Source organism: Bombus vancouverensis, chromosome 4 (assembly GCF_051014615.1).
Source record: "Bombus vancouverensis nearcticus chromosome 4, iyBomVanc1_principal, whole genome shotgun sequence".
Lineage (NCBI taxonomy): Eukaryota > Metazoa > Arthropoda > Insecta > Hymenoptera > Apidae > Bombus > Bombus vancouverensis.
The window spans coordinates 1,032,426-1,053,514 of record NC_134914.1 but is presented as its reverse complement, the minus strand read 5'-3'; the positions used below and the strand labels follow the sequence as shown (position 1 = coordinate 1,053,514).

The 21,089-nt window shown below is 29.8% G+C and overlaps 4 protein-coding genes and 1 long non-coding RNA gene across 10 annotated transcripts; 2 read left to right on the top strand and 3 right to left on the bottom strand.

The window, feature by feature from the left end:
- Positions 1 to 30: 30 nt before the first annotated feature.
- On the bottom strand, positions 31 to 5,617 carry LOC117161396 (forkhead box protein J1-A). 4 transcript variants are annotated; one of them, XM_033342883.2, is made up of 4 exons: positions 5,552 to 5,568; positions 4,548 to 4,830; positions 3,869 to 4,047; positions 31 to 3,758 (listed from the first exon to the last, which is right to left on the bottom strand). In XM_033342883.2, the coding sequence occupies exons 2-4, from the start codon at positions 4,792 to 4,794 to the stop codon at positions 3,336 to 3,338; spliced, it is 849 nt and encodes a 282-aa protein (XP_033198774.1). In that variant the 5' UTR covers positions 4,795 to 4,830; positions 5,552 to 5,568; the 3' UTR covers positions 31 to 3,335. The 4 variants fall into 4 exon arrangements, with proteins under 4 accessions (XP_033198774.1, XP_033198766.1, XP_033198772.1 ...); XM_033342875.2 differs by having other exon boundaries at positions 32 to 3,758; positions 4,548 to 4,860; positions 5,420 to 5,617; XM_033342881.2 differs by having other exon boundaries at positions 32 to 3,758; positions 5,420 to 5,617.
- Positions 5,618 to 12,393: 6,776 nt separating this feature from the next.
- LOC117161414 (MAP kinase kinase 4) lies at positions 12,394 to 15,614 on the bottom strand. 2 transcript variants are annotated; one of them, XM_033342935.2, is made up of 10 exons: positions 15,464 to 15,614; positions 15,127 to 15,386; positions 14,894 to 14,965; positions 14,610 to 14,724; positions 14,424 to 14,513; positions 14,171 to 14,348; positions 13,967 to 14,086; positions 13,605 to 13,904; positions 13,298 to 13,524; positions 12,394 to 13,209 (listed from the first exon to the last, which is right to left on the bottom strand). In XM_033342935.2, the coding sequence occupies exons 2-10, from the start codon at positions 15,167 to 15,169 to the stop codon at positions 13,044 to 13,046; spliced, it is 1,311 nt and encodes a 436-aa protein (XP_033198826.2). In that variant the 5' UTR covers positions 15,170 to 15,386; positions 15,464 to 15,614; the 3' UTR covers positions 12,394 to 13,043. The 2 variants fall into 2 exon arrangements, with proteins under 2 accessions (XP_033198826.2, XP_033198825.2); XM_033342934.2 differs by having other exon boundaries at positions 15,127 to 15,608.
- A 131-nt stretch (positions 15,615 to 15,745) lies between these two features.
- On the top strand, positions 15,746 to 16,736 carry LOC143302625 (uncharacterized). Its single transcript, XR_013058261.1, has 3 exons — positions 15,746 to 16,000; positions 16,091 to 16,545; positions 16,609 to 16,736. It is a non-coding gene; the product is annotated as an uncharacterized LOC143302625 (long non-coding RNA).
- Positions 16,737 to 17,612: 876 nt separating this feature from the next.
- mRpS7 (mitochondrial ribosomal protein S7) lies at positions 17,613 to 19,121 on the top strand. The gene is made up of 5 exons (XM_033342942.2): positions 17,613 to 17,751; positions 18,020 to 18,205; positions 18,308 to 18,539; positions 18,627 to 18,764; positions 18,940 to 19,121. Exons 1-5 carry the CDS (start codon positions 17,705 to 17,707, stop codon positions 19,018 to 19,020), a joined length of 684 nt encoding a protein of 227 aa, XP_033198833.1. The 5' UTR covers positions 17,613 to 17,704; the 3' UTR covers positions 19,021 to 19,121.
- LOC117161419 (transmembrane protein 186-like) lies at positions 19,040 to 20,872 on the bottom strand. Of its 2 annotated transcripts, XM_076618166.1 has the most exons (4): positions 20,733 to 20,872; positions 20,463 to 20,644; positions 19,485 to 19,565; positions 19,040 to 19,410 (listed from the first exon to the last, which is right to left on the bottom strand). In XM_076618166.1, the coding sequence occupies exons 1-4, from the start codon at positions 20,765 to 20,767 to the stop codon at positions 19,100 to 19,102; spliced, it is 609 nt and encodes a 202-aa protein (XP_076474281.1). In that variant the 5' UTR covers positions 20,768 to 20,872; the 3' UTR covers positions 19,040 to 19,099. The 2 variants fall into 2 exon arrangements, with proteins under 2 accessions (XP_076474281.1, XP_033198837.2); XM_033342946.2 differs by lacking the exons at positions 20,463 to 20,644; positions 20,733 to 20,872 and having other exon boundaries at positions 19,485 to 19,791.
- Between the last annotated feature and the right edge of the window lie 217 nt (positions 20,873 to 21,089).

Here is a 21,089-nt window from a genome sequence, read left to right as displayed (position 1 = left end):
CTAAATATACTATGATAAAGGTTTTACAGCTGTTTAAAAAAAAATATTACTCCGACTTTGATGTGAAACTTAAAAGAATAAAAAGATTTATGTACAAATTATATTATTAAAATACGTGAAAGACTACAATATGGGCTAGAATGGAAGTTTCGCTTTTTGTATTTAGTCAATAACTATTTTCGCTGCAATAAAATATCCATATGCAAAGTATTTACTATTTTATGGTAAATACCTACATTTCACATACAATTCAATATAAAGTGATTCTTAGAAGTTACGATCACCTTAGTGTATAATTATTAAATCATGTGCACACGTAATCACTAATTACTACTATACCTATATTTTTTTTCTAATTAAGAAAGAATAAAAAGAATCTTCGATAAAAATATATGAAATAGGAGAATATATAGTGCGCATAAAAATATTTTATTTTATAAAATGTCGCAAACAACATCTGGACGGAAATTAATTTCAATTTAAATCAGATACAGAAATATTTAATATAATCAATTAGTCACCATTTGAATCGCGTATAGTTAATTCTTCCGTTATTTGTCTTTCATTATTTATGATCAATAAATAATTGCCATTCGATGTCCGATCTGATAGAAATCATTTGTAGAAAATATCGATTGGTTAACCTAATTGAAAAATTATCATATTTCACGACAATATCAGGATTTTATATAAAAAATTTTTAGTATTAAGTTTTTATGATTATAGATTGTATGTCATAAGTGCATCTAGTAAATTTCAAGTCGTTCTCAAAGGGTAAGAGGCATTTTTATATCAAATTAGTCTGAAACGAAAGAGACATTAGGCACCTACTCACACTTATCCTATTCGTCTACTCTTTAAAACTTGGAGGCTGAGCCTTTTTAGAAGTTAGATGAAGTAATTTACTAAATGACGTGTAAAAAATTTTTGAAAGAACTGCAATTGATCGGAATCGCGAAGAAAATTATAGTTACAGAGATTTCTTTTTGCAACCTTTTTATCTGAGCCTGTAATCAAAATTAAAAAAATACGGTTTCCAGATTTATACTACATGCTGAAAATTTCACCGATATCGCTTGTTGCGTAAACAAGCGATATACATCGAAAGACGTAAGAATCTTTGGATTTATTACAGTTGTAAGGTATAGGCCCAATGTCGTGAAAAACTGCAATTCTCATCATTTTTAACCGTTTGTAGCTAATAGCAGCGTTAATCGATTTCGATGGAATTTTCAGTATGTAATACAGGGTGATTGGTAATTGATGGTACAAGCGGAAAGGGGGTGATTCTACGCGAAAAAAGAAGTCGAAAATATAGAATAAAAATTTTTCGTTTGAGGTTTTGTTTTCGAGAAAATCGACTTTGAATTTTCGCTCGGTACGCGTGCACTTTATCGCGTCTCGTTATAACGGATCTCACTGTAGATCGTTGTCTCGATGGAAAAATTAAAAAAAAAATTTTTTTATTCTATATTTTCGACTTCTTTTTTGCGTAGAATCACCCCCTTTCCGCTTGTACCACCAGTTACAAACCACCCTGTATAACTGACAAATCTACAAAATGTATTTCTTAAATTTTCATTACAGGGAAATTAGTCTGCAGCGGCACGCTAATAAATTCAAATCTTATTGCTGTTTTGCCTCGGAGCATCAATATCGTAGGACACACACATATTGTATTAATAATCAAACTCCGAGCAAAACAATGTCGCTGTTACTTTCAACCGTCAAACGCAGTCGAGATCAAACTTTCCGACTGTCCTCCGACCAGTATAAATAAACGAGCGAATTGACGAGGAGAGAGTTTAGCAATCGAAGAGTAAGCATATCAACGCATCAAAGTGTATACGAAGTTTCTCGACACACGCGCGTATTTATTCCGATTAATTATATACCAGGATTTGTGGTTTGTATCAAGGCATTACAAATAAAGTGCTCACAACACTTAGAGTATAATATTGATATTTGAGCTACCTCATCCGCTACAAGTCTAATTAGGAAACTTATTCATCCAACTTGTCCAAAAACTCGAATCGTTCAATCCAATTTGAAAAAAGTTACTTTTTTTTTGTTTTAAAGGGCACATGAATATAAGTACGAGAAACTGTACATCTATGTGTAGTATACATAAAATACTTTGTACATGTTTGACTATAACTTCCGTTGCTGATTTCTAACGTCTTTTTTTCAACGTGTTTCGGATAGACGATATTACGGACTACGCGATATTAGCAACACTTACCCTACGTAGCTATGTATCTAGATATAGTCCTGCACAAATATGACGATGTAGAAAAGTATTACAAATCGTAGACAACTTTTTGTTACCTTTCATTATCATTAATTCATTATCGCGCACAATTTGTTTTGGAATTTTATGTCTTCATATTCTGCCATTTGACTATTTCATACATGTAGTAAGTAGGTAGGTATATTTGTTTTTATTGTTGCGAAATACTAGTAAATGAATTATGATCGAAGTGTTGATTATTACATTCTAATTTCCCGGAATAATATTCCTTTAATTCTTTTACCGACGCAAGAAAATTTCTTTGAAGAGATAAAAATCGAAGTACAATTTGTTTACTGGTAATATTTATGTATTTATAAGGCACTTTGTATTTTATTATTTTGAAGCAGGAATACGAAACATACTCTACACGAATTAATCGACTTGGCAAATGTATGATACTATAAATATTTATTCTTTATTCGAAGGCACACTGCAAATTACTGTGTTACAAATATATTATAATTATTTTTCATACACAGTATTATTAACTATCAATTTATCGTAGAATTTTCGTCTAATAGATATATGTATGTATTCAGTCAAGTAATAAGCACAAATCATATTTTCGTATTAACAAATATTTCAACGGTGATAATTATCGTTGTGAATAAATAAATATTATTTTTTAAATTAATTTAAAATAAATGAAATACATTTTATATACACAATTTTTCTGCCCTTTCGGAAATTTATCGTCCATCGGCACCACGTACGTAGGTACAATAAACTTAAATAGAGTAATACTGGGCAAAATAATAGTTTCTTATTCGTTTGAAATATCTCTCACTGTCAGTTAATATTCAAAATGAAAATATTTATAACATCTTTTAAAACATTCAAGTATCTACCAGATGCATAAGTATGTATAATCGTTTGAATCACGTATCGAACCTTTAGAAACTGAAGCCGCTTACTTAAATTTGTTTCATATTCGTGAAAAAGATTGTAAACGTATCTATAAATTTGTAGGATAACGAGTAGTTAAGAAAGTTAAATATAAATGTCAGAGTTTGTGTACAAAGGGCTTTAACCGGCCAATCTTTTAAAGAGTATCAAGAAGAGAATCTAAGAGATCCAACTGATTCTCATCCCAACCCGCAGTAGCGATTAACAAACCAGTGAGATCATCTTCGCTTAAACTAACTTGGGTAGAATCGGGAATTTCTGAGAGACAGTCTGGAATTGGAGGAGATACGCTACTGGGCGGTGTCTCGTATAACGTTGACGGACAGTTGATCGATGGGGCGCCATTGCTTTGAATATTGTTCGTTACCATCGTCTTTGCAGCTGTTAGCTTCTTTGATCCACGAATTCGTTGAGACATTGTTGCGCGTCGCTTCGATTTTCTACCTTCTTCCATTCTTTCCAAATCTAACTTCCAGAAACCACCTTTGCCTGGTTCATCCTTTGAACGTGGTAACTTGACAAAACACTTGTTCAATGATAGATTGTGTCGAATTGAGTTCTGTTTAAAATAAAGGAGACCGCTGTTAGATCATATCTATTTAATTGCAAGAGATTATGTTCGCAAATGCATATTTTCAACATTGGAATTTATCTTATTTTTAACTATACCTGCCAAGCTGGATCAGCATATTTATAAAATAAGAAGTTTTCTCGAATCCATGCATATATATTCGAAAGGGACACTTTGTTATTATTTGCACGCATCGCCAAGCAAATGATCGTCGCATACGAAAATGGCGGTTTTGCGTCAGGGTCAGTTCGATACTTCTCGGCATTTGCAGCCAGATCTGAACAAATAAAATTATTTCACGTTGTTGATGCTTTGCAGGCATAATATTTCTATGTGCCGATTTTCTTCGCTTCTCGAATATTTTTATGTTTATATATGTAGATTTATTTACGTAAATGCGTATGTAAATACCTATACTCAACATTATACCGAATAGTAGCGAGTAGGTAGTTACTTACATGTACAAGAAAGTATTTGCTAGATTTGATAAACGAACGGTATTTAAAAAAAAGAAAGCGAATAAATAGATACTAGTTAAAAAATTATTTATTTTCCTATCTGTGTATTTATGTATGTAGCTATTATTTCTTTAGCCGTAGACGTATATTTTATTAGCCATATTAAATTGTTACGATACTCCTAAAAAGAACCATCTGCAAACCTAAATTCAACGAGTCAAAATTTGTGGTAACAACAAATTTCTACTTTTTATAATAATACAGTTTATGACAATACAGATACCACGAATAACAATGCAATGAAATCAATTTCACTTACCTAATTCGGCCTTAATTAGGGGTGAAAGTTTCTTTCTTGGCTGTCGCGTTACAGGAGGTGGAGATGGAGAACAGGGTGGTGTTGGCAAACTAGAAGCACTTGTAATGTCAAGCGATTGTAGCCATGAAAGACTTGTCAATTCTGCCTCAACGCCGTAATCGTCATCATGCATATTTTCTTTCATAATTGATACACCACGATTCGTTGGTTTCTTAGTATCGATCGATTCTGCCTTCATTTTCACCATTTTTCATCGCATATGTATCGAAGGCGTGCTCAGAGCCTGGATGAAAGTATCCATATCTATACATAACTTATTAAACATATTAAACAAATTATTATTTCAGTGTCTAGGTTTTTCATTAACCCTATTGTTATTATTTAAAAATTTGCGGACATTGGCGATATAAAGTGAGAATTACATTTCTATACAATTTTATATTACGCTTAAGATATACGTAACTATTATAATTGGAATAACAATTAAATTGGATCGAATATTATTAAAAAGATCCATATCTACAATAATTCGTTTAAAATAAATTTATGAAAATAAGATACTTTACATATAGCTGATTATACTAATAATCCAATGATGTTATAACAGAATCTAGAAGACACAGACGTCGACATGTACCTACTTATTAGTAAAAGAACAAAACGACAGTCTAAAAGACCTTTTTTTCAAGATTGATTCTATCGATGACAAAGGATATATCCATTTCATTTATGCATCGAAATTCGCTGATATCCGATATTAGGTAGGACTGATATTGCAATATCCAGCGAAAACAATTAGACGGTAAATCAATACGAGAGTTTCACGAAGTGCGGTGTTCAAGCAAAATTCTTATTTAAAAATTACAACACACCTCTAAACGTTCCCCAAGGTAATACATCGAACGCAAATTAAGATCCTTCACAGTGAAACAAACATTTATGCGAACTTACAAAAAAACTTGTGAACATGAATCCGATTACGATTTATTACATCATATACGTACATTCTCACCAATGTATAGAACAAAACATGTAAACCGCATGATCGTTCGAATGAAACTAGTACCAAGGGGTAACGAAAGCCCTGATAATCCCCCACTTTGAATCTACTTGCTTGCCGTGCTGTAAACCATTGGCCGTGGTTGGTGTGCGTGACAGGTGTTGGCTCCCTTTTGCAGGTGGACCATATGTACTTACACGCTGTTCAAACCTGCGTGCAAACGCAAACCTTTCCCTTCTTTTAATTTCTTGGACAGTAAACGGGGGAACTCGACCTCGCATTTTTGCTTCTATCCTTTCCGCTTTATTTTATACAAACTTTGCCAACGAAATAAAAGGTGAAAGTAATTTTCTTAGAAGAAAGGGTTCTTTCGGTCTACAACAGTTCCTAAATACTGAACTAAATAAGGCATATGTATATGTCTTAAATAGGAATTTGTTTATAATTCGTTGCATCATGTATACGTTCTTCTGCAAAGTTGAAATAGCTAACCAACCTAATAGGGAAAATAGTTGATAGTTAAGTACTACCTATATAGCAATAAAATCAAAACGTAAAAAGGTTCAGGATTATCATGGAGACTGTAATTCATCGCAGTGATATTGTTTTTTTAAATAATATCTCATCTCTACGTAGTCGTATAGCTTAATTGATTTTAAGAAAATCATTTCAGAAAAAAAGGAAACTTATTAACTTTAGAAACTTCTCGTGTTATAACGTATAAACAATTTACTGTTTTATATAACACTTATATTTGGAATTTTTAAGCGGATACTTATACTTACATGGGATTAAATACATGTAGGTACGTATAATTTTTTATGCAGATATAGTTTAGTAGCTTTATCTTTTTAATAAAGTCTGATTATAATTTTCCGCTTATGTTAAAAAGCTGGAAATACTATTTGAAAAAGTTACGTACTTACATATCTTAGAGAAGAGACTGATTTTTATTGTAATTTCTTCAGCAGAACTTTTTTAGAATACGTTTTATAACGTCGATAGCGGTGAGGAATAAAGGATACTTTATATCAGATCGTTAAATAATAAATATGTATATAATATTTCACACGCTATGTAAGTATGCAATTGTAACTACATACATAAGTACCTATTCCTTATTTACGTTACTACATTACCTTTCTTAAAGTTGTTTACATTTTTAAAGACTTTATAACCGTAATTCGCAATCCCAATTTGATGCAAAGTGTTAGAGCTTTGAAGTTTATTACAACAGATAGCAAAATCTTCAACTATTCGATCGCTATTACAAATATTGATTTAAAAAATATATGTAACGATATCATACGAGGAAAACTCAACATAAATAAACGTATTTATGTGATATTTTATTTGAAAAATTATTATACAGGCTTATTATTATATGAGGCGACTCCTTATGAAAAAGTAAGAAGAAAAAAGAATCAAATTTTTTCACACGACGTTTCGTTTTCGAGAAAATTGTGTTTGAAAATTTATCAAGTATGCCTGAACATGACTAATTACCGAAATAGGTACGCGTAAACAATAATTCATTTGCAAGAAAATAAAGTCTGAACGTATTTAACTAAGAATTCACGTATGATAAATATTCAAATTCATTTTTCTCGGAAACAAAGCGTCTTGTAGACCACTTTCGTTCCGCATTTTCAATTTGTTTTTACACGTAGAATAATGTCCTGTCGATTATTTATTCCTGCCCAGTCCGGAATTAACCATGTTCAAGTATATTTTAAATTATAAATTTTCAAAATCGATTTTCTTGAAAACGAAGCGTCGTATGAAAAAATTTGATTCTTGCTTCTTCTTACCTTTTCATAAGAAATTATTTCATGCCTGCTTCTAAATGTTATTCGGTCGTACTCCATATAGTTATCACGATTGTATTGCAAATACCTCTAACACGAATCGTCATCGCAAGTAGAACTTACAATTTACGTAGCTTCATATCTGTCATTCTATTCCAAAAAGTTGAATACGTATTCGAATGCATCAATCAAATAGGTATACGTAGGTGTAATTTTTGTATAAAAAGAAATTGTTTTAGTGGGGTTAGGTAAATGTAAAATACAAATGAATGACGCAAAGTTTGTTTGTAATATCTTTAAAAGAAATATTAATTGGAAATACACTACAATTCCCTATGTAGATGATGTATTCTGGCAGATATAAAACAATGTAAATAGGTATGTATGTACTATTTATGTTAAGAGAAAAAAATAGATTGATTTGAAGGTTACAGTCTGTACTAGAAATAATGATGATCGAAGTGTACATATATGGGTAGTAATGTCCAGAAAGTATGTAAATGAAAATCAGATGGTCATATGCTTCATTGTCAGTAGGGGTGGTCGCATAGCTTGAACGTTCTGGTACAGGTACTTTCATTGATCGAATCAGGAAGGCAGTGACCGTCACTTGCGATATCCCAACGTGAAAGAGAGGGGAGAGAACCGTAGCTATTCGACGACGTTAAGAATGGCGTGTTAAATTTCAGAAGCCTGCTTATTATTGGTTGATGTCCGTTAGGATCGTTAGGACAAAATTTTCCTGACAAATTTACACGAGATCCGAACTCAATTTTACCCTACACGCAGGTTCATGGTGTGGGCGTTATCCAATGGTTGACCAACCCTCTCTATTCGTGGAATCACGAAATAGTCTTAAATATTGTCAAATAAATTATATGTATATTCGTTCGATTCTGGTTCAGATATTACTTCATATTTAAGCACATCACACATTTTTATCTATTGTAATTTCTAACTAAACTTGTAATTTTCGCCGATACATGTATATTAATAACAAAGGCACATAATTTGAATTATTTCGATAACTTTCTAATAAATGAATGCATTTAAAGAAGGCCACGTGCTACGCTATTTGTCAACGTACTTTTTGTCTCTTCTTCTATCACTTGTGTTTTTCGAAATGTTTGTACGATGAAGTGGTATTAAACGACTTTTGGAAAGATTCTATCACCTAACTTCTTCTATCACTTGTGTTTTTCGAAATATTTGTACGATGAAGTGGTATTAAACGACTTTTGGAAAGATTCTATCACCTGACTTATCAAAATTAATTCACAACGAGCACGTATCAAACTGTTTCTTTCCTGAGTTGGGGTTGCTTGTCAAGATCCTATCAAGCGATCGCCCACCTTACATCTCTAAATTTAACTCTTTTACATTTCTCCTTGCGGTTCCATGATTTTTACGAAATTTAATCTACTACTTCTAAGGATGTGCATCGATAAATCTAATGATCAACGTTCATAAAACAATACAGCCGTGTATTTTTAACAATATTTGACATTAAATATTCGATTAAAAGATATACCGTCGTTCAAAGCTTTTCAATTTTTGAACTTTTAAGATTTTAATGATATCCATACGTAAGTCTATAAAAATCATAAATGTAATAAAAAATAAAAGATATTGACAGAACGATAAATATTTTATTTGTGTCTGCTGTTATTCTATGAGTTTCCCAAACAATTTTAACTATCCACAATTTTCGCAATAAGAGGAAACTTGATTTTCACTTAAGAGAATTGAAGGTAACCCTGAGATTTCGAAAAATACGAACGATAAGAAAAAGTGAAATCATGCATCGTCTTTGAGTCAAACATTCATCCGAATCAATTTTGCTTAAGGTTATTATTATTGTCACTTACGTAGTGATCTAGCAAATTGTACCTACATTATATATAGTTCCAGTTACGTTGCTCACTCTGTATAACTAAAATATTTCATAACACGATTTCATTCTAAGCAAATTTGGATCTAGAGAATCTACTTCTATTATTATATCATAAATTGCACAGAAATATCGGCAAAAAATTGTTCTGTAGCAAAGATATGCAGTTTTGTAGCCAATACATGTCTAATGGAATTGATAAACTTCCTTGTGAAAAAATATTCTACATATCTATTACATTGAATAGATAACCATTATAATCTACTCTAATATAGAAAATATGATCGTGTACCTCTGGTAGGTATATATAAATCCAATTTTGTATTTCCAATTAAAAAAATTAGAAAAAGATAGATTCGATACGTTTCAGCAAAATTCCATGCTGTCTACGCAGTCCAAATGGAAGTATCTACATACACGATCAATAATCTCCTGGGAACATCCGTTCCCTTGCTGGCCTATCCAGCTGGCCACCCCTGCAATAATGGTAGCACCAGCAGCACCAACAGTACCAGCACCAACAGTAGTAGCACCTGCTATCCTCCCCGTACCGCGTCAGGTTGTGACTCATGACCACTTTACGTTTTACCACCATCTATCATTACCAATTGTCGCTAAAATACTTTCATAATTCCTTCCTCTTGTAATTTTATTTCACTGCTTACAAACAATCGCGTGATTACAAATTTTTCATTATTGTTTTACTTCCTTTTTTATTCTATCCTCATCGTGTACAATCGTTTACACCTTCCTCCTCCCTTCTTTCAATAATTCTCAGTTAAATATTACTTATTACATAATATGTTATAAAGCTAAATTTCGTTTTCAGTTTTCTATCAAAACTTCAAGAATTTCTAACTCTCGTTTTAATCAATTTCTTTAGATTATAAATACGCACCTAATTAGGCGTTTAATTGCAAGAATATAGAATATGAAATTTATGATAACGAAATTTTTTAAAAAAATTATTGCTGCGATTAGTACAATGCTGTTATCGGAAATATTTTCTCATAGAAATGTTAAAATCTTTTCTTTTCTACGTAGCTACTTACATACCTGTATTAAAATAAATTAAATGAAATAAAACAATATTAAAAGTTTCAAGAGGGTGCATATGTAAGTACTAATATCGAGAACCTATATTATAAACAACTTATTTCTTAGTTAGAAAGGAGTATTTCCTTGAAAAGCGTTGATCGACTAGAGATCGATAGATTGTAACATATCCCCTTAGGAAATGTTTATAGGTCACCACATGAAAGATGATGTGGACGTATTTCAATGGTTAACTTAAAAGACCAGATACTACCTCGCAACATTACAAATATAGACGCGAATGGGAGTATAGATTTTAGGAGAATGATGGTGCTTTTATAAAATATTCAAAGAAATTGATTCCGACTACCACAGCAGCAATAGTAACGGCAGCTAGAATAATTGTTATATCAACGATATAGATTTAGCGAAGTTTTTAATTATAAAACGAATAACTATATTCCTTTCAAAATTCTTAAATATTCTTAAACAAAATATATATCGCAAAAGATATATAACTTGGAAATAGAGATTTTCTATCGTATACCTACTATAATTAATTTTAGATAACTTCCTATTTAAATAACAAGTTTCTATTTCGAAACATTATAAACTACAATATATAAAGCATGATCAGGTATAATATTACTTTAGGTACCCCAAATAATATTCGGATTTATGTTTTATTTCGGCATTTTTCCGAGTGAAATATGTTTTTACCCGAAAATATTATGCAAATACAATGGTAATCATAAATTCTAATAAACTTAATACTTACCGATATAAATAATTATTCGCGTTAATCCATGCAGAAAAGGTCTCGCTCATAATTAAAATTATCAATTGTCTATAGTTAATGGTATATTTAATTAATAAACATTTGTTATAAGTACGCAATCGGTACAAAAGACTTAGGTAAAAATTTGAATTAAAAAATGTGTTACCTTTGAAGCTGCCATTATATACACTTACACTAGCACCCACTGGCATCGTACTATCGCCATCTTCTTATTACGGTAAACGGTACCAGTGTACCACCATACAAGTGCATTTAAATATATACTTTATACTTATATATATTATAGATACACACTCGTAAAGATTATTGATTGTAGTTAAAATTTACTGTTAAAGATATTATGCGTACCTATGTATATGTATATATGTATATACTAAATGCATAGTACGTATATTATAAATATATAAACATAATTCTATTACAATAATGTGAATAATTCAATTTAAAAGGAACAAAAGACCATTTTCTTGAAAAAAAAATTATCTATTTGCGATTAATAATATCTTATAACTTCAATTAAAAAATTATAACATCAACTTCTGATGACACCATAGCATAACATTCTCGGTAGCTATTGTTGTCTAGCTATTCATATTTGTAGTTAAGTAACCTAAAAATTTTTATGAAGTTTATGCGCACAGAGAAACTCATGTACAATTTGAATTATTTTATCTAAATTTGAATTTTTATCATAAATACAATGCGTATGTTTGTGAATGAGTAACTGAGTAAAACTATGTTGGTGTGCAGCGTTTTAGTCAAAAGTTAAAAAATACAATTTTCTATAAAATTTAAAACAAAAAACAAAATAAAATGGAATTTCAAATTTTTGGAATACATATTTTCACGAAAGATTTTTTATTAAATTTATGAAGGTGAATCAATTTAAAAAATTAAATTCTTGTATACATTGTACGTATGTGTAACAAATGGATGCGTGGATAATATAGATTAAATACTTATTATATTTGTTTATTTATGTATATCTGTGTATTGTGTGTTTTTTATTTACTCGTATGTACACATATTTAATTAATAGAAGAACTATGTTATAAAAATCAAGACATCTTTTGGTATATTTAAAAATTTAATAATGTAATTTTAAAAATAAGAAATCTATTTTTTCCAATATTATTCAACAGATTAAAAGCAAAAGACATAATTTTCTTACAACTTTACTTACATAATCCCTTTTCATAACATTAAATCAAAGAAAATAAAATTATTTTTCATACTTACTTAATACATACATTCTAATGTATATTGATAGAAAAAAGGAATAAAAAAAGTTAAATATGGTTCATATTACAACATTATGTGTGAATAGAAGTCTTTCTTATTATCCCGTGATTAAAAGATACATCAAAACAATATACTAAACTCTTAACACTTTCTTTTTTACTTATTCCAACAAGAATAATTATGTATATTCTTTTGTCTTCTTCCTGTATTAATTTGAATGGATTGACTGAAGAGTTATTATATCATGAAGTTACAAAAAGTTAAAACATAACGTTTACTTTAACATATTATGTATAATATCATTACACATCATTGAAGTATTTAATTATTGAAAAAATTTAACTTCATCATCATTACAAGTCGTCATTTAAATAATTGCAATTGATAAAAAGATGTTTTTTTTATAATTTTATAAGTGTGTTTCATTGAAATCATATCATAGTTTCAATGAGGAAGCTGATTTAGAATTTATCTTCTATACACTATTTAGTAATTGTCAACTTGTTATTAGAACACTTCTAATCACTATGTATATAAGAACTTCGTGACACAATAATATGATTCTACACAAAATGATTTATTATTGACAATGATCGACGTTGATTAATTTTACTACCTACACTAAATCGGAGTGCAAATAACCTACTCATTTACAATAATCAAATTTAAGATTTGAAAACTTATAGAAATTAAGGTACAAATATTATCTTATACTTCCGACTTAATGCCGATTAGTGGTAAAAGGTGTCAATCCCCTGAGAACCATGTTATCAAGAACACCACTTATATAAGCTGAAACATCAACAGTATCTTCTTCTGCTTTTCTGATGAAAGGATGTTCTAGTAATTTGTTGTATTTCGGCCGCTGTGTCTCTTCCTTAATTAAACTGAAATAGAACCACAGAAAAAGAAATTATTATTCAATAATGCAAAAACAAAATTTCTGCAATGCCCAATAGTGCAAAAACAATGTACCATGTATTCACAAAATTCACAAAATCCATAGTAAAATGATTTCCATTTTCATTAGGAGATAAGCGTGGTGGATCACCCTGAACTACTTGATAAAGTTGTTCAAAAACTGAATTCCACTTTGGATATGGAAAATAACCAGTCGCAATTTCCATTAATGTAATACCTAATGACCACACATCACTTCTAACGTCGTAACCCTTTGCACGTTGAGGATCTATCCTCTCTGGCTAAAAAATTATAATAAATTCAAATACTTCTAATTATTTACAAATCTTGTTAAATACTTCTCATTTATTATTATACATACAGCCATATATGGTCTACATCCAGCATCTCGAGTTCGTGCAATAGAATCTACCAACTGTCCTGATATACCAAAATCGCATAGTTTGATATTACCATGTCGATCTAACAGAATATTACTAGGTTTTACATCTCTATGAATTATTCTTAGTTTTTCCTTGAGGTAATTCAACGCCTTTACTGTGGCAACAGTAATTTTTCCTAAAATACGTTCTGGTATTCTTTCCTTTAATACCTCATGAATAAACTTATAAAATATATCTAATGAGGTGTCCATGAGTTCCATACAAATCCAACAGTCACCCTAGTCAAGACATGATATTTATTGTTAGTTATGAAAAGTTAAAAAACCTATCGCAAACTTACCTCTTTGAATAGAGCTCCATAAAATTGCACAATGCATGGACATTCATTAGACTTCATTACAACCTCTAAATCCATTAATAATTGTTTTTGCTCCCTTTCATCCACTGTGGAACGAATTCTCTATAATTGAACATAACATCATGTACTCTGTAAGCTGTTTTTAATAATAAAGTTATTTTAATACTAAGATTAAATTATATATACCTTCACAGCCATAACAGTATCACTTATCCTATGGATCATTTTATTTACAGTACCAAACCCTCCTCGTCCTATTTCTCCCAAATCTTGAAGATCTTCACTTGTAAAATCATATACTACATTTGGTGATAGCTGTAATTTTCCAGTACTTTGCATTGATTGACACATTCGTAATTTATCCCTAAAATATAATTTATTAACATGCATTTTAACAACATTAAATACTTGTATATTTAATAAATATATTTAAATATACCTTGCTTTATCAGGCAGTTCTTGTGGAACTGCAGTACAAGGTCTCACTGGTAGTTTAGGCAAAGATAAAGGTAAATTTGGACGAGAAGATCTATGATGATTAAACAAAAAAAATAGCTATATTAAAGGAAATAATTAAAAACTGCAATTTATTAAATATTATCATATTATTTATTGCATAACTTACATTGGTAAACAAGCTGCACTTCCAGTTGAATTAGAAATAGAAGAGTTTGTTGAATTATTAACTGATATATTACTTCCTTGTGTTTGAAAATTAAGTTTGAATTGTCTTCTTTTTTCTGTTATAAAATGAACATAGATGTCATTACATTACAATGAAATGTATATGTGTTCATATAAATATGAGTGCATACATAGTGCACATACACGTGTATGTGCGTTTGCAAGTGCGTTCAATATTATATTACAATATTACAACATATATAAATACAGGTATACATGCTTTACCTGACATTTCATTTTGAACATCATTAATAGATCCAAAATCCAAATGTTGAAAATTAAATGGTCTGCTAGAACCTAAATATTAATAATATCAAACATGAATAATTTAATATATATTTGTATGTGTATGTATACTCGTAACAAAATTGTTATTTTCCATGATGCAGTTAACGTTTAGGTTATGTAAATAAAATCTTTTGTATACTTATCACTAACTTTCTAACATTACAACTTACTTTGATTCGTTGGAGTTGAAAAATTCCCCCGATTCTCCGTCATTATTTAATATTTTTAATAGCTGACTACCAAAAGAATAATTTCTTATTAAAGGCTCTCCTTTTAGGAGACCTTCCCGCAAGATTTTAACAATCTAGCATATATATTCCGCAGCGAGTGCACCATTTGTGCAATTTCGTTCTTTTGCGAACAGTGTATACAAAATCCTACTTCTTCTTTTTCAGAAATACTTAATTTCAATTGCAATTCGACTTTCTCTCTATCACAGAAGTATACTTTGCCATAAGCTTATCACAATCACTTATTTGATCATCGAAACAACGGTGGCATACGTACCATACAATGTAATATGTGGGAGTAAGTGGAAAAGAAAAATGATGATAAGTTTATATCAGTCCATACCCTATCAGAACTTCAATAATTTGGTAAAAAATTCATGTATCGAATTGCTTCTACTTGTTCATTTATTTTCGTTTTATATACATGTTTTTGGAAGTCTGGAGACTCTATGAAGGAATTCATGAACTATTATAGTTCTATGCCTCAATCATTGTAGGCGCTAGTAGCAACTTTATCAAGAAAATTACTTCTTTCTAAGATGATATCTTATGGATTAAAAATATTTGCGAATTCTCTGATATTACCACATTTGTTTCGTTACCGTTTCTCTTAGTTCAAGACTGATATTAAAATGATAAAAACTAAAGTGATAAGTAGAATTTAAAGTTTCAATTTATTGCTGTATGTTACTACATTCGTTTTTAATTTTCCCTACAGCACGCTGTTATAATTAAATTCTTTTCTAAAATACCCAGTTTGTTATAAAACACAACCCATCATCAATATATTGTTACGCTACTATCGTAGAATATCGTAAGCATTCAAATAATAAGTATATTTCTATCCAGCTTTACAATAATTTATTGCAGATAAACGTAAAAATTTAATAACTTTTTTATATAGGTAAATTAGCAAAGTTCGCGTATGATATTAAGAAAAAAAATGGCTGAACTTTACTTTAGGGGTACAAAAATCATTGGCTTCTTTATTTGCAATGTTATAGTTTTTAATATATACAATTCGAAGATGCAAGTTTTAAGATACTAAAATTCTAAGATAAGAAAGCAGAGAGGAAATTCTCTCTGGTAAAATTGAGCATTTTTAGGGTATTTTAATATTACTTAACGCCATATTAGCTGCTACTTATGATCTGTCCAATGAATGGAGTCTGTAGAGCCACTGACTGCACGCGGATGGCGATCATTTTGGCGGGATAAGTCAGTCAAATGTGTATAACTATATGTATTTTGCATATGTTTAGTTTCTCGGCTTGGTATTACTTATCCTGGCTGGTTGCAGTCAAAACAGTCAAGCAAAACATGGAATTTGTATGTAGCTGAATTTGAGTTTAATTTGGGGTAATATTTATTTTCTGTTACGTTACATTAATACAAACTAATTTTTTGCGAATTTAACTACAGCTACTGATGGTACATGTACACAAAAAATAGAATCGAATTGCCAGCCAACTAAGAACTGGATGTGGAGGAGGAGTTACTTCTATGACGATGAATTTGTCCATCGCCTATGTGAAATTTTGTGACAACTCCGTCATAACATTGATTTGATGACATTGCTAGTTGAAACGACCCGAAAAGTCCACGGTCATATATACAGATCCGGGAACTCTGTTGGAGGAGATAAGACTTTTAATGTCGGGAATTGTGCTTTACAAATCGGCTAGCATAGAAGACCGATCGAGAAGTTAGGATTTTGTATGTAACACCATCCTTCGATAAAAGTATTGAAAATAAAGAATATAGATTAAACCACTGAACTTACTCAATGACTGAACTACTTATAATCTTCCACCATTTATTTAAAGTACATAATATATAGTATTTCATTTGATACAAAATGATATTAAATATGTATAATTATTTTCAACAAAACAGGTTAACAAACTTACTTATAATTTTCAAATCAAATATGTACGCATATATTTAATACTTTTATATTTGACGCGAATATGGGAAAGTAAATTGTTTTTTTTTTTTAATTATTAACACTGTTTATATTATACGTACTGCTCATTTGTGCGGGTCAACTAGACATCATCTGTGCGGTTTGTTCATTGGACATAGTATGGGTAGAAGCCAATATACCGTCAAAATAAAGTATAAAAGATCCTAAAAGTGCTCAATTTTACATAGTCATAACTTTTGAACCAATGGATTCCGCACCTTAAAATTTGCATTTTCAGATTCTACACGTCAAAAACTATGAGATTGTAAATAAAAAAGTCAATAATTTTTGAACCCCTAAGTAACCAAGTAAAGTTTAATTTGAACCAATTTTTGAACCAAGTAAAGTTTAACCTGACATTGTTAATAATAAAAATTATTGAATTGAGAAAATACCACTATGTAATGAAATTACATTTCCCAAATGTTTGTGTGAATATAACTATATAGTATATGTAACATATCGTCATCATTGACACGTATATTCACGCTTAATCTTTGTCGAAGCTCTGCACGGAATGCTATGTAGAAGTATCAAAACGAATATATAAAGATGCTCTGTGGAAGAACATTTAATTCATTAATACTATTTAGTTTAAGGTAATAGTTAAGGTATAACATGACAAATTTCAATACTGTATACATACCGTTATATATTAATTCATGTTATTTTATTTTGTAACGAATAGAAATTGATCACATAACCTTCATCGATAATACTTAATTTTAACAGTTTTATTAAAACTTTACATATTATCATCATATGTAACTATTGTTACATGATGCTAAACTTTTAAAGCTTTGCAGTAAATATTTGCAGTAAATAAATATTTAATATATAATAGTATAAAAATATTCTCTTTTGCAGGCACAATTTAGAATATGGTGTCCAATTTTATAGTATGTTTCCTTCAAATTTTGTAGAACCAATTTATAAGAAAGATGAGCAAGAAGTAATATTTAAAGAAACAGCAGATAAAAAATTTGCTCATGTACCAATAAAACCAGCTTATACTTCTGCGACATGTTCTGAATTTCATGATAAACTGGTTAGGTAAATAATTAAATTTTTAATTTAAGTAAAAAATGTTTTTCTAGGTTTAAATAATTGATTGCCTATATTTTATATGTATTATCTGTTTTCTGTACATATCAGAAAATTCACAAATTATATTATGAGAGAAGGTAAAAAACAGTTGGCCAGAAGATTATTAGATGAAACTTTTGAAAATATTAAGATAATAAAATTGAACGAATATTACAATAGCCCACCTGAATATAGAGAAAATATCATATTGGACCCAAAAATAATTTTCTATCAAGCTGTAGAAAATTGTACACCTGTTTTAGAGCTACAGAAAATATTAAGAGGTGGAATAACTTATCAGGTACACATACAAATGTAATTTTTATTAAATAAATAATTTAATAAATAGATATTTGAAATTCGTAATATAAGAAATTAATATATATAGGTTCCTGTACCGATGAATGCAAATAGAGCTCAATTTTTATCTATGAATTGGCTAATTCGAAGTGCACAAGACAAGGGGAATGCCGAAAAACTTTCTGATGTATTGGCGAGAGAGATTATTGATGCTGCGAACAATAAAGTATATTTATAATAATTTTTTAATTTGTTATGTGGTTAAATAGTATATATGACAAAAAATTATTTTTCTTATATAAACGAATTCTTCTTTTTGAGTGTGAAATTGTGTTTAATTAACTTTTTTTTATATATAACTTTTTTTATAATTGTATATAACTAAAATGTATATTTTGCAGGGACGAGTTATTAAAAAGAAACATGATTTACATAAGCAATGTGAAGCAAATCGAGCTTATGCACATTATAGGTGGTTGTAGAAAAAAGGATAAAAATAAATTTGTTTTTTATTTGTAGTAATAATATTTATTTAATCAAGGGAATAAATATTATTGGAGATTATCCAAAAATATTAGAAAAACTAGCTTCTTCTGTGACTTTTCCATATTTTGTATACACTTTCAGTGTTTGTTTACAAGACTTAATTTTTAAGATTTTATATAACGAATTAGAAGTATTCATGAAATTTTCCGTGAAAGGAATAATATCATCGACAGTTGTCCTTAAATCTATTCTTTTACCCCAATAATTTATATATGATATTATAACATTTTGATTTTCTGAATCATCTTTATCTTTTACATATATTGTTCCAACTAAATTATTACATGTATAACCAATAGTATGTAACATAAGGACTAACAAACAATCTAAAATGCACAGTGAATTGTATTAATAAAGGTTTAAATTCAACATAAAAATATTAGATGTTATTTCAACTTACTGCCAGCAGTAAAACTTAAATTTTCCATGGATGACATGAAATCTAACATTTGTAAAGATACAGTCACTGGTATAAGTGCACCTGCAGCAATTGTGTAATTTCGCTTAAATTTATTGAAAATATAAGGACACATGGCATAAGGAAACATATAAATTATTTTATAATCTGGAAATTTGTTTGATTTGATTGTTGATGATGTACTATACTTTTTATTTGATGCATGATTATATCGTCTAATTATATCATTAATACTATTATAGGAGTGCCATCTTAGTTGCTTGGAAAAATGGAATGTAAGTATATTCATGTGGAAGTATAAATTTTTTTATGTACAACAATGAACTAATTCAATGAATCTGCATATAATGCACTGTTAGTTCACTTAACATATATCTCTGGATTATCTATTTTCTCTTACATTAAACACATAAAAATAAGAAATTCTTCAAGCACCACAAATCTCTTTCGTTACGGCTGTGTGAACTGGTATAGTATAGGAGCTTGTGACTCCCTCTAGCGTGAATATTTTATACTATAGCAGGGTAAATTCTAGCGCAGCGAATTTAACTGCACAACACTGTAGCCAAGACAACGAACAAAAGTTTATTTAACAAATTTATTAATTAAATGTTAAAATTATTAATCATTAATATCGGTGATCACTCTCAAATTTTATATTTACCTTTCGTTACAATGGAAAAATAAGTTGTCAAAGCATAAATGATTCGTTTTGTAATATTATAAGCTCCAATGAAAGTAATTAGTATCAGTTCATTAGTATTAGTTAATAACATTTTGTGTTGTTGGGTAATGAATAACTCGTAGATTGTCATGTAAAATCCAAGCAGATAATAGGCTCTGCGACCAAGAAACTAGGATCGTTAGAACCTTCATGCTCAGAGTCTAAGTAAATTTTATGAGAGCTCAAATCTTTGTTAAAGTATTCAATCTATTATAATTTTAAATATAAATTGTTACCCAAGTTAATTTTCTTGTTGCGTATTTCTTTATTTAAACGTTGAGGTAGTTTTTCGGATTGTTTGAAGCTAAAATTCTTGAAAGTTGAAATTCTCCAAAATCTTAGAAAGGCCATACAAAACGGTTGCAGTTTTAAGGAGATGAGTAGGTTGATACCTGTAGAGCGTAAACCGTTCTGCTCACTAGAGTGCACGAAATTGTAAAGATTTTTATACTTTAGATTCAGAGATGTCTAACTGTTGTTCAAGGCACGCCGTCTTTTCAACATACTTCAGTGATACTCTCTTGTTCATTTTTCTCAACATGTTAAATAAAATCCTGTAGTAGACTGTAAGGTCGTAAGGTTCTTAGTGGCAAGGTGCTTCAATGGAGAATTGAGAATTCGTTGTGCAATGCCACTCTATAAAAATAACCCGGATTTGGTTGTCTTTGTCTTTTTCTCTCTTTTCTTAATGCGATCGTATACTCGGACCAAACAGCATAGAGTTGGAAGGAAAAAGCGGCCCTACGATAATGGTAATAGAAAACAAGTTTTGTCTAACATATATGATTATTATGATTATATTATTATTATGTTGTATCTAATAAATATCTCATAAATGTTATGTAACATAAATATTCTTTTCA